The following is an 11,664-nucleotide window of genomic DNA, read 5'->3' as shown; positions in this document are numbered from 1 at the left end:
GAAAGAGAAATGATTGATCTCAGTAACTGCGGTTAACTGAAGAGGGCAACAGGCATTTTATCTTCAAGAATCTGGAGTCCTTGAAAAACAGTATTGGTTTTCATAACGTAAGAGTGAAATCACTTATTTAGGCAACTGATTTGTAGAATGCTTGAGGAATCAATGTCATGTCATAGTCTACAAATTTTCTCACAACTCGGAAAACTTTTCATACATTTGGGAATTGACTTTTTTTCCTCCAGCAGAAGGGTGGTCCAGTAAGGTTCACTGGACTCCTTGTGTTAAACACATTACCAGACTTTTGGGTTTCACAGTCCAGAACATTTTTCAAAAATATATTTGGCTCCAACACAGGAGTGGCCAACTTTCTCCTTTTGTGAATTAAGGACATTTAAGGAAGAAACCAATCAAACAAAAAATCAATTGTATGCTACTAATAATGTTCTATTTCTTGATCTGGGAGATAATGGCATATAGGTATGTTCACTTTGTGATAATTCACTAAGCTATTTGTGAATATCTATGTATATATTTTTCAATAAAATTTTATTTAAAAAATACCATCTACTACCACAACTTTTCATAGAAGAAAAACTTTTCATAGAAGAAAAACTCATTTTAAAATAAAAAGGACGAAGGGTTTAATCTCAGGCTAAAATAGGGGTCTTTAAATGGAGTTTTCAGCTTTGTTTTTAAAACATATATTGTCTTTTTTTTTTTAATTTGTACCAGAAAAAAACATTAGTGCACAAATGCTGTTCCATAGATTGGTATTGGGGAAACAGTGATAGGTAATAACTGGTAACATCTGAGTGCTTAATATGTGCCAGCAAGTATTCCAAGTGCTTCAGAAGAATAAACTCATTTTTTTTCCAAAACAATCCTCTGATAGGTACTATTAGGATACCCTTCACTTCAATGGGAAAATTGAAGTAATCGAGACAGAACATCTCCCAAATCCCATCACATCTACCCACCTATTAGCATCTGCACTCCTATACCCAGCTTTCCCTCCTGGGGACGGCCAACCTGTTTATACTGGTACACTCCATCCCATCCTCTTGCTTACTCAAGGACATTGCTCCAGCAATTTACCACCCCCTCACTACCAACAAGTTTTCTTTTCCACTGGATCATACCAACATGCTGTTATTTCTCCCATCTTATGGAAAAAAACAAACCAAAAAAAACCTCTCACCTCTAATTCCCCTCCAGCTACCACCCATTTCTCTATTCCCCTTTACAGCAAAATTCTTGGATGAGTTGCTTATATGCTTTGTCTCCAGTTCCTCTCCTCCCAGTCACCCAAATCCAGCTTTCACTCTGACACTCACTGAAACTGCTCTATCCACATTCTCTACCCAGACTACTCCCTACTGGAATATTCTCTCCAATATTCACATGGGTGGAGCGTCACTTCCTTCAAAAAAAAAAAAACCAAACCCGTGGCCATTGAGTCGATTCCAACAAGTCCTTGCTCAAAAACATCATCTTCTTAGTGAGGCCTGGAACACCCCATCTGAAATTGTACCACCACCACTACTCTACCCACATCTAGAGATGCAAGTTAAGACACAGCATGGCCAGTTAAATTTGAATTTCAGATGAATAATTCTTTAATGTATGTCCCATGCAACACTTGGGGCATATTCATACTATGATGACAGCTTCATGGATGAGAATCAGCATAAAGCTCTCAGAAGGCAGAGATCAATCATATCCCTGTTTTCCCACTTCTTGTCATTTCTGACATCCGCCACTCACACAACACTTGGGGCTAGGTCAGACCTTACAAGTTAAACAGGACACTGTCCTTGGGTTTGTTAAGTCACTGGAACGATTCACAGTATTCACAGAAAATATTATACTTACAACTACTGGTTTTACTATAGCAAAAGGATATAAATCAGGATCACCATAAGGAAGACACGCACAGGTGAGGCCTGGGAAGGTTCCCAACGCAGAGCTGCCTTGACTCAGAGAGGGCGTTTCACCCTCCCTTCGAAGAACAGGAAGCTCTGGGCTGCAGGGTTCTGGGCTTTTATCGGTCAGTCCTGCATGAGGCTAAATCACAACTCCTGAGGCTACTTGGTATCAGCCTCCCAGGTGAGTCTTTTCTGGTCTTGCTATACAAAGCACAGTTAAAATATGTGGGGAGGGTTGCCAAACAGATTTACCAAATAAAAATACAGAACATCCAGTTAAATCAGAATTTCAGATAAACAACAGATATATATACCTGTATTTTTTAAGTATGTGTGGGGTAAAGGACCTACTTTTACCCTAAGTAGTACCCTTTGTGTTTGGCTCCGGAAAAGTAACCCCTGAAGTAATTGGGGGTGCCTTGTCTGGGACTTCCAGACCATTCAGAGCACAGGAGATAAAAATAAAGCACTCTCTCTCCATTTACTAGAGCGTTATCAGATATAATATTGGTTTAGTTTTAACAATATTTTTAACATTTTCTCCTAAGAAATTTAAACCTAACAGATCCTCTGAACATACCCTCCACTCTAGACCTACTAGTCTCCCATCTTTCCCATGAGTCTACAATGGTCACTAATTCCAAGCCTAATCCATGTTTTTGCTGTTGTTCAAAATTGTTTCTCCCCCCCAAAATTCTTATCCTTCTGTACTACTACTCTTTGTTCTCTGAATTCCTAAAAACACTCACCAGTTCTTTTAGCTGGAAATACTCCCTCCTTCCTCTTTAGTCACCTCTCACCTATGCCTTTGGCCCCTTACCACTTTCTCCTCGGTGTATTTTTTTTCCAACGTTTTATTATGAAAAATTTCAAACATATAGGGGAACAAAACAAGCAAAACAACCCACAATACTATCTAGATTCAACAAATGGTAACATTTTGCCATCTTCTCTTTATCTATCCTTATATCCTGAATTATGTTTCTGGAGGATTCGGGGGGGAGTGTCCTTCACCTACATGGTAAAATAACAAAGTAGTGAATCGGAGCCCAAATACAAGGGTAAGTCAAAAAGTATTCCTACTAGGGTCCCAGTTAATACATGCATGCGTTTATTCCTAACAAATATGTGTTTAAACATGTCTGTCATCAGTGGGTGGCTGCAGGCAAGTTCTCTCAGTAATACATTTGTCTTAGCCTTGTTAGGGTACCTTCCGAAAAAGGGATACTTTTTGTGCCACAGAAAACAACGATTTTGAGGTCAGGGCTAATATCAAATTTTTAACAAAATTCAAACGGACATCTTCCCAAAATCACTGAAGCTTTGCAACAAGCTTATGAGAACGCTGCCCCACATAAACAACAGGTTTTAGATGGATCAAGCATTTTAAGGAAGGTCGGGAAGGCCTCAAAGATGAGCCAAGAGAGGGAAGACTCCTCAGAAGGTTATGGTGACTGTTTTTTTGGATTACAAAGGGGTAACGTTGATAGATTTTCTTGAAGGACATAGGACGACCACAGGGGCTTATTACAAAGAAGTTTTAAGAAAACTGAAGACTGCATTGGTGAGAAAAAGGCCAGAAAAGTTGCGCCAAGGAATTTTTTTTCCATCATGACAAGGCACCTGCTCATTCTTTGAGGGTAGTAAGGGCTGTCCTATGAGAATATCATTGGGAAATCTTACCCCATCCACCCTACAGCCCTGATCTTGCCCCTTCAGACTTCTTTTTGTTCCCAGAACTCAAAGAACATTTACAAGGAACACAATTTGAGTCGCCAGAGGATGTCAAAACTGTTATTTTGACGTGGTGTAACACAAAGAGCACAGAATTCTATGGGGAAGGGTTAGAGAGATGAAAACATCGCCTTCAGAAGCGTATAGACCTAGATGGAAGATATGTCGAGAAACAATAGTTTCACATTTTGATATTTTTGTTTAATAAAGGTTTCTATGAGTTTGTACCAATACTTCGTGAACTACTCTCATGTATCATTTCCTGTCCTCTCAGGTAAGTAGGCCTTCTCTCCTAAACTATACTGTAAGCCATGTACTATACAGAAATGCTTGGGTGTAACTATAGATTTTATAAATAACAAGTCCTCATATCTGTATTCTTAGTGCCTAGAGCAGGTAGAGCCAAGGATAGAGCAGGCATTTAACAAATATTTGTTAAATTAAAGGGTAAATCTGTCACCACTTCGTCCAAAGACTGAAAATTCTTCCAAACTATGTAGGAAATATATAACCTTCTAAATTCGAATCATAAGACAAACATAATCTTGTTATATGAATTAGTACAAAAAAGACAAGTTTATTTCTGTAATTCTTTATTAAAAATAATGCTGTACATGTAAAGACTGAAAAGAGGATTAAAGATGAATAACACATATTGGGACCACGACATTAGAAGTGAACATACTGGTGCTTTTTAGGGAAGTTGCTGACATCCAAATCACAGAACCAAGGTCAAAAGCAAAATACAAAGGTACCCTCAGAAATATTTACAATGAAGTAAATACACTAACAGAATTTAAAATAGGTACAAAAAATTGAAATGACCAACGTTACATGATTTCAAGGGTTGTCCTTTCTGTTCTTTAATCTGTGATAACAGGAAGGTATAGGGAGTTTATATCCTTAATTTGACTGTTCTCAGATATTCAAATCTTCCTATGAATTCAACAGACTAGCTTTTAGACAACCTCTTAAATGCAATTATACCTTGGAAAAAAAAGAGGGCTCCCCCAAAAACACCTAAGCAAAACGGAGTTCTTTTTGAAAACCATTCCCAATAAAAACGAAATGAAAAATAAATATAAAACAAAGCTAAAAAAATATGAATTACCTGACACCAACTGTTTTTTCCGGCTGACAATATTTACTCATGAAAACCTATCAGCTGTCCACCTTTTATAGTCAACCAAGTCCTGAGGTTACTAGGGGCTGAAGCAAACTAGCACTCATGATACAAACATTCTTGGGTTTGTGATTTGAACTTGCCTTGCAGAGGAAAGTTTGCTGGTCTATTCAGAAGGAAAAATTCAAGCCCTATTTGACCCCTGCCCTTCCTTACCTTTCACAGAACATTGGTCCACAAATTAAATTTTCAAAAAGTTCCCAAACCCTAAAACTAAAATAGATGATCCCCTTTCATTTTCAAAGAAAACAATATTGGAAAAAATCTCCAGCCCGCTTATAAATTAAGCATTTCATATTTCTTCTAGAATACAAGTAGTTCTTTTTTGTACAAAAGAATTACAATATGATTTGTCAAAAAACATATAAAAAGACAGCTGCTCTTCCTCAAATACATGAGCTAATAATGATAAAAGACTTTTGCATGTTAATGTCTCCAAGTTCTTGTTCCTTTTACATAAAAAAAGAACATTATGGTGGCAAATGTGAATTATCCTTTGAGTACTGAACATCATGTTCTTTCTAATCCATCAATATCAAATGCAATAATTGATCTTCTTTTTAACTCAACAACTGATGCTACCAAACGTGGACCCAACCACGCTTCGTAAAATGTGTAACGCGTGTCTCTAGTCTTCAAAGCTTTCAGGTGAAGAGAGGTGCTTTTTCTTGATGCAAATCTCAAGGCAGAGAAAATCATTTTAAAGCTTATAAAAAGTGGAGAAATATTAAAAACTCTGAAAACTACAAATATGTGTAATTATTAAAATTGAAGACAGTAGCATCAGTTCCAAGTGCCTGGAAATCTGTCCTGACCTTTCGAGTCTCCACATTTTCTTCATAGTTGCATGGTGAGCACCCAGTGCTAGTAAAACATCCAGTGCTGGGGAAGGGTAGACAGTCTTCATTGCTGTTTTTTAAGAAAGAAAATTCCTATGTATTTGGCAGCCTTCAGTATCAAAGTTAGGTATTTCATTAACTATAAATTCCAAGTTTGGCGACAACTGCATGTCCAAATATTAAGAAAGTTAAGAGGAGGAAATTCCAAAATTTTGAGATTGACTTATTTGGGAATATCCCACATAGTGTGTTATTATCAAAAGTACTATTACTTTGGGCTAAGCAGTGACTGCAAAGGCACAGCAGATCGGTATCCCTCCAGATTCAGGCTGTAAAACTTCAGAAAGCTCTTGATGCCAGACCACTGCTGTGTTTAGTTAATCTTCTTAACAGTGTCTTTGTATCTGTATCCAGTGTAAGTACCATAATAAAGCTGTGGTTCAAAGAACAGAACTTTATACAAAAAAAAACAAACTGTTAATAACCTAAAGTAACACATTCCTGAACTTCAGGCCTTTAACACAATTTCTTAATTTTTTTCTGTATTTAAAAAAACTGCATAAATGTAAATGCATCTGACTAGCAGGGAAACATACCTTTTTTTTTTTCCCCCTTAAAGGCTCAGCTGAATTTGGAGCAAAGAGCTGTTTACGCTCCTTCAGTTATTGTTCATCCAATCCTTGCTCAGGAAGGACTTAAATCAACTGATAGGGGAATTCGTATCCAACAATTCACTGATACTTCTCTTTGTGTGTTCTTCAGACAAAACAAAACAAAAATCTCAATTTGAACTAACAGCAGGTGGCATACAGAGCTTGCATACGATACGCTTACAAGAATTCTGCACTATACTGTATTTCTATGACATTTTTACCTGGTCCATTATGTTATTCAGGGCAACCCATCCCCAAAAGAGCAAATTCTGCAACCCTCAGCGACACAAATGCTGCCCAGCATTGTTTCCCAAAAATGTTTTCGTAAATAGTTTCCCTTAATAAGTCTACATTGTGGCAAAAGTTCAAAGACTGAAAAAAAGTCTTTAAAAAATTAAAATTAGTGCATATACAAGTGGAGGGGGAAAAAAAAGCAGGAACATCATTCACCTGATGGTGTTCCTTAATCTAAAATAAATTCTTCACAGATATAGCCTCCAACGGCAGCCATAGCTCTAAGGTAACAGTGTACCTGACTGAAGTGCAAGCAGCTCTGCTCATCTCCTGTTTGTTTCCCAAATGTGAAGTGAGATGATGAAACAGTTCAGCTGTAGTGCAATTTGCTGTTGGTTAAGTTCCTCAGCAATGTCCTCCGGGTATTTTTTTTTTTTTTTTAAGCAAATACTACAACTGACCGTTTGCAGCTGCTATTAGTTCTTGAAAAGTATTTTCAAAGCAGCGCTTTAAGTCACTGTAAGTCACCACAAGTACACTCTTCTCGTCTCTGGAAATGAGGCTTATTTTCTCTGGCACACCAGCATCTAGCTGAAACAGATATACACACAAAATGTGACGTTCATACTACACAGAAGAGGATCTACTTTATCTACTTCAGAAGCACACTTGCAATGACAGATGAAATATGTATTTTTTAATTTTTGCCACATTCCTTTTCAGATATCTATAAATATTTTACCATCACTTACCAGTATGCACACAATTTTCAACTCAGAATTTTTTCAAACATAAACACTACTCTATGTTTCTACCTATCCTTTATACTTAATACTTACATCCATTGTATTACATCCAGTTGTTTTTACTACTATCTTTCAATTTTTTTGAATCATGAATTACAGGGCAATAAACATACTTATCTGTTTTTTAATTCTGCAGAATTACTTCCTTAGGACAAATTCTTAAAGGTAAATAAAGCATTAACTACGAGTAATTTTATACCTTAACACATATAACCAAATTACTTTCCAAAGGATATCAATTACAACAGCACTAACTGATGACTTGTATCAATTTACCAGCAACCTTCATATCAAAACAGTGTCTTGCTAATCTGCATCTTTCATTAACTAGTAGTATCAAATTTATTCATATATTTACTTTTGTTATTTCCGAGTGTGTGAATGAATGCCTGTTTACGATCTTTATGCTTATCTTTTAGGATTTGGCAATAATATTTTAATAAAATCTTTATAAAGCATAAATACTAATCCTTAGTTCATCGAATGTCTTGTTGTGGTTTTCACTTTATTTTTGTTTTGTCAGCTTTCAATATACTTCTTTTTTCTTTTTAGTTAATTCATTAATAATACTCACTCTGAAGGCTCAATCTTTCAAGTCATTTCACCACTTAATTTCTGTCATCATTTTCACCAAAATAAGCTTATGTCAAATTTAATTTTTATATAACCAATATGGCCATCCTTCCCTTTTTAACTTACTATGCTGTTTCCAACCTTTGAAAATTGTCACATTTTTAGATTCAGGATAGATTTTATTTATTACTAGTTATTCTATAATATAAAGTAGTATTTTCTTCAAATTTTCAATTGTCATCATATTCATTAACTCATTTTCACTTAAGGTATCTGTCTTCAGTTTATTCTTTAGGATCTATTTGTCAGTGTTTATATTAGTTCTAGTTTTAATTACTGGTGCTTTGATGCTATGTTCTAAAACCTAGCAGAATGACTCTCCACTCATTGCTCTGAAGTGAAAAGTTTTCACTTTAAGGGAAATGAAGATGGAAATGTGTATACCTACTCCTCACTTTGACTATCTCGTTATCCAACATTTTGCATTTACAACAATAGCAAAAATCTACTATCCGACTATTTTGTGCATTAAAGATGTACGTCTAACAGTAATGAATACCAAGGTGCAGGGTGAGAGTAATGCTGGCTGTGATAGTTAAGATTATGTGTCAGCTTGGCTAGGCTGATGATTCTCAGTGGTTTGGCAATTATGTAATGATGTAATTTGGCAGTTGCACAATGATGTAATCTGGCAGTTATATAATGATGTAGTCATCTTCCATTTGGTGATCTGATGTGGTCATCCTCCATTTTAGCATAATGTCGATTTTCACATAATGACCTGGTCTTTGGAACCTACCCATGTTGAAAAGTGAGGTGTGGGTGTATATAAATTAGGCTGGGTAACTTCAATGGTATACCCAGTTTTGTGCTGTCTTAATGTAAGTTTTTGACTATGCTCTAAAGAGTTCGAAGGCAACTCAGATAAGGCAAAGTAGAACTTAAAAAAACACACCACCACAATGTGTTCCTGAAAGGTTACAGCACTGTACATTATTAGTTCCAAATCTTGTGCTACAGTACGTAGTTTATTCTCTAATTACTTATGATTTAGAAGGAGTTTAGACCAGGGGTCAGCAAATGTTTTCTATAAAGGAACAGAGAGAGAGTTAATGTTTCAGGCTTTGGGGGCCACATACAGTCTCTGTCACATATTCTTCTTTGCTCTTTGTGTTTTTTTACAACCCTTTAAAAACTCTTAGCTTGTAGGCTGCATAAAAACAGTCTAGGTTAGATGTGGCCCACGAGCCATAGTTTGCTGACCGTTGGTTTAGAAACTAACCTGTATAAAGATTATGATTTACCTCTGGAGCCTGGTTCTAAGTTGTGTAATTCCAAATAATTCATCAGGAAAATGCGTTCCTTCCTCTTCTGCAAATTGGATCTCTCCCAGCCCTTTGCAAAATGCAAATCTCACCTCCATCTAGTTAATTCATCTAATCACTTAATCCCCTATTTGTAATAGCTGGGCCTACTGATTGTACCTGTAGCATGCCTGTAGTTAATAATAATAAACAAATAATACCATGCAGAACATTTTATATGATTCACAATGACTTAGAACAAAGGGATTCAATTTGTAAAAAATATTTAAGCACAAGATTATTTTACTGTTTGTCACAGTCAATGTTTTATTTGGTATAACAAAATAACACAAAGCATAGTGTAAAGAGGGAAAAGCAGTCTTTTGTAACATTTTATCACAATAAAACAATGTGCAATAAAAAAACTCTGCAATTATTTCTGCAGGTGTTAAAAAATACTCCTATAAAATGTTATTAAGATAAACTAATAGGTATTAATAAAATGTCTTTGCAGGCTACAGTAAAAGTACATCCTGATTCCTTAAGTCTCTTAATATTTGTAGAAGATGCAACTCTATGAATTGTAGACAGCATGATCTTAAGAATCCAGATATAAATTACCTTGTTAAGACAAGAAATGATATGACTGAGGTCAATCCAGGGAGCACCCGCTTCTGTCACCTGATGGAAGAGATGATCCCTAAAGAGTTTCAACAGATAACGGTCTCCAGTCTCTGACCAGGTAGGATCCTTCTGAAACCTAGGAGAAGTTAATATGGTGATACGTTAATTCTTCACATCTGAAACTAGTTTAATTTTTTTTTTTTCTCCAATAAGTAAGGAATTAGGGTTTTTTTTGTGCAGTATTCTTAAAAATCCTTCAATAGTAGTAGAGAAGTTAAAAAACATATTTATTTTTTCACATTTTGTTATATCCAGATTACTGATGGATTTTTTAAAAATAATCTCACTGAACATGAAATTATATAAATTCCAATTTTAATTTCCCAGCTCACAAGTATAATCACCTCTTATGCAGATCTGTTTTAAACTATGTGCTTTACTTAAGCCCCAATCATAGATAAAATGGAGAAGAAAGCAAAATGTCTCCAGACATCTTTAGGCACAGGTTGAGTGAGAATATCCTTTTTTAACTCCCACCTTTAGGTTACAAATTAGAGAGATGGTCAGCCAGATGCTCCATTTTATAGATGAGCATAAAACAGAAACATATTTAGGAAACAAAAAGGGGTTAGATTTTAGTTTTATACATTTCATCTGAAAGCAAGCTGCAAAGAACTGAAGAAATGACCAGATGACTACTGTTAGCTTTCAGTGACCTTTGGAACTTACAGACTAGTGGGGAAAACAGATGCTATTCAAATAATCGTAAGTTACGTACTTAAATAATGCTATTAAAAAAAAGGGATACGGTAGACATCAGAAACATTAATTTCTTCAGAAAGGCAAGGAGGGTTTCCCAGAGGAAGGATGCTCCTTAGTCAGAAAGATCAGCATCTGCATAGAACAGAGAATGCTGCACTTAACTTTAAGAAAAGACAGTCACTGGATGGGGCTGGAGGAGACAAAAGAGAGAATATAAGTGGGAGGGAAGACGATGAGAGCAAGGAGGGAGACAGAGAAGACAAGCAGGGAAAAGAGTAAGAGAAGGCAAGAAGAGAGGACAAAAATTAAAAGATAAAAAGAGGAAGCTCTAAAGCAAGGGTGAAGAGTAGACAGGGACCAGACTATGCAGCCTTAAAAACCTGCCACCATCGAGTCAATTCTGACTCATGGCGACCCCATGTGTGTCGAGTAGAACTGTGCTCCACAGGGATTTTCAATGGCTGATTTTTCAGAAGCAGATCAACAGGGCTTTCTTCCCAGGTGCCTCTGGGTGGACTCAAACTTCCAACCTTTCAGTTAGCAGCTGAGTGCATTAACCATTTGCACTACCCAGGGACTCCATGCAGCCTTAGATCATGTCAAAAAACTGGGTCTTTTAAAATCAAAACATTAGCTACACAACTCGAACAAAGAGAAGAGCAAAAGAAGCCCACAGCCACCAGAAGAAAGGAAATAATAAAGATTAGAGCAGAAATAAATGAAACAGAGAATCGAAAAACAATAGAGAGATTCAACAAAACCAAAAGTTGGTTCTTTGAAAGGATCAACAAAATCGACAAACCACTGGCCAAACTGACAAAAGAAAAACAGGAGAGGACGCAAACAACCCAAATAATAAATGAAATGGGGGACATTACAACAGACCCAACTGAAATAAAAAGGATCATAACAGAGTACTATGAAAAGCTATACTCCAACAAATTTGAAAACCTAGAGGAAATGGACAAATTTCTAGAAACACACTACCTACCCAAACTAACACAAAATGATGTAGAAAATCTGAATA

General features: G+C 36.2%; 1 protein-coding gene across 12 annotated transcripts in view; it reads right to left on the bottom strand.

Annotated features, from left to right (window-relative positions):
* Positions 1–696: 696 nt before the first annotated feature.
* The window catches only part of PAN3 (poly(A) specific ribonuclease subunit PAN3), a 179,423-nt gene continuing 168,455 nt past the window's right edge, over positions 697–11,664 (bottom strand). For 6 of the 12 annotated variants that reach the window (XM_023738497.1, XM_023738499.1, XM_023738495.1 and 3 more), the window contains 3 exons: positions 9,873–10,011; positions 7,030–7,159; positions 697–6,114 (listed from right to left, as the gene is read on the bottom strand). In XM_023738497.1, coding sequence (XP_023594265.1) covers positions 6,068–6,114; positions 7,030–7,159; positions 9,873–10,011 — 316 coding nt within the window. In that variant the 3' untranslated portion in view covers positions 697–6,067. Of the gene's footprint in view, positions 7,160–9,872; positions 10,012–10,041; positions 10,770–11,664 lie in introns of those variants that run through there. The other 6 variants (XR_002825269.1, XM_023738498.1, XM_004384143.2 and 3 more) reach the window with 6 other exon arrangements.

Source organism: Trichechus manatus, unplaced genomic scaffold (genome assembly GCF_000243295.1).
Source record: "Trichechus manatus latirostris isolate Lorelei unplaced genomic scaffold, TriManLat1.0 scaffold00118, whole genome shotgun sequence".
Taxonomy (NCBI): Eukaryota; Metazoa; Chordata; class Mammalia; order Sirenia; family Trichechidae; genus Trichechus; species Trichechus manatus.
This window is presented reverse-complemented; position numbering and strand designations above follow the sequence as displayed.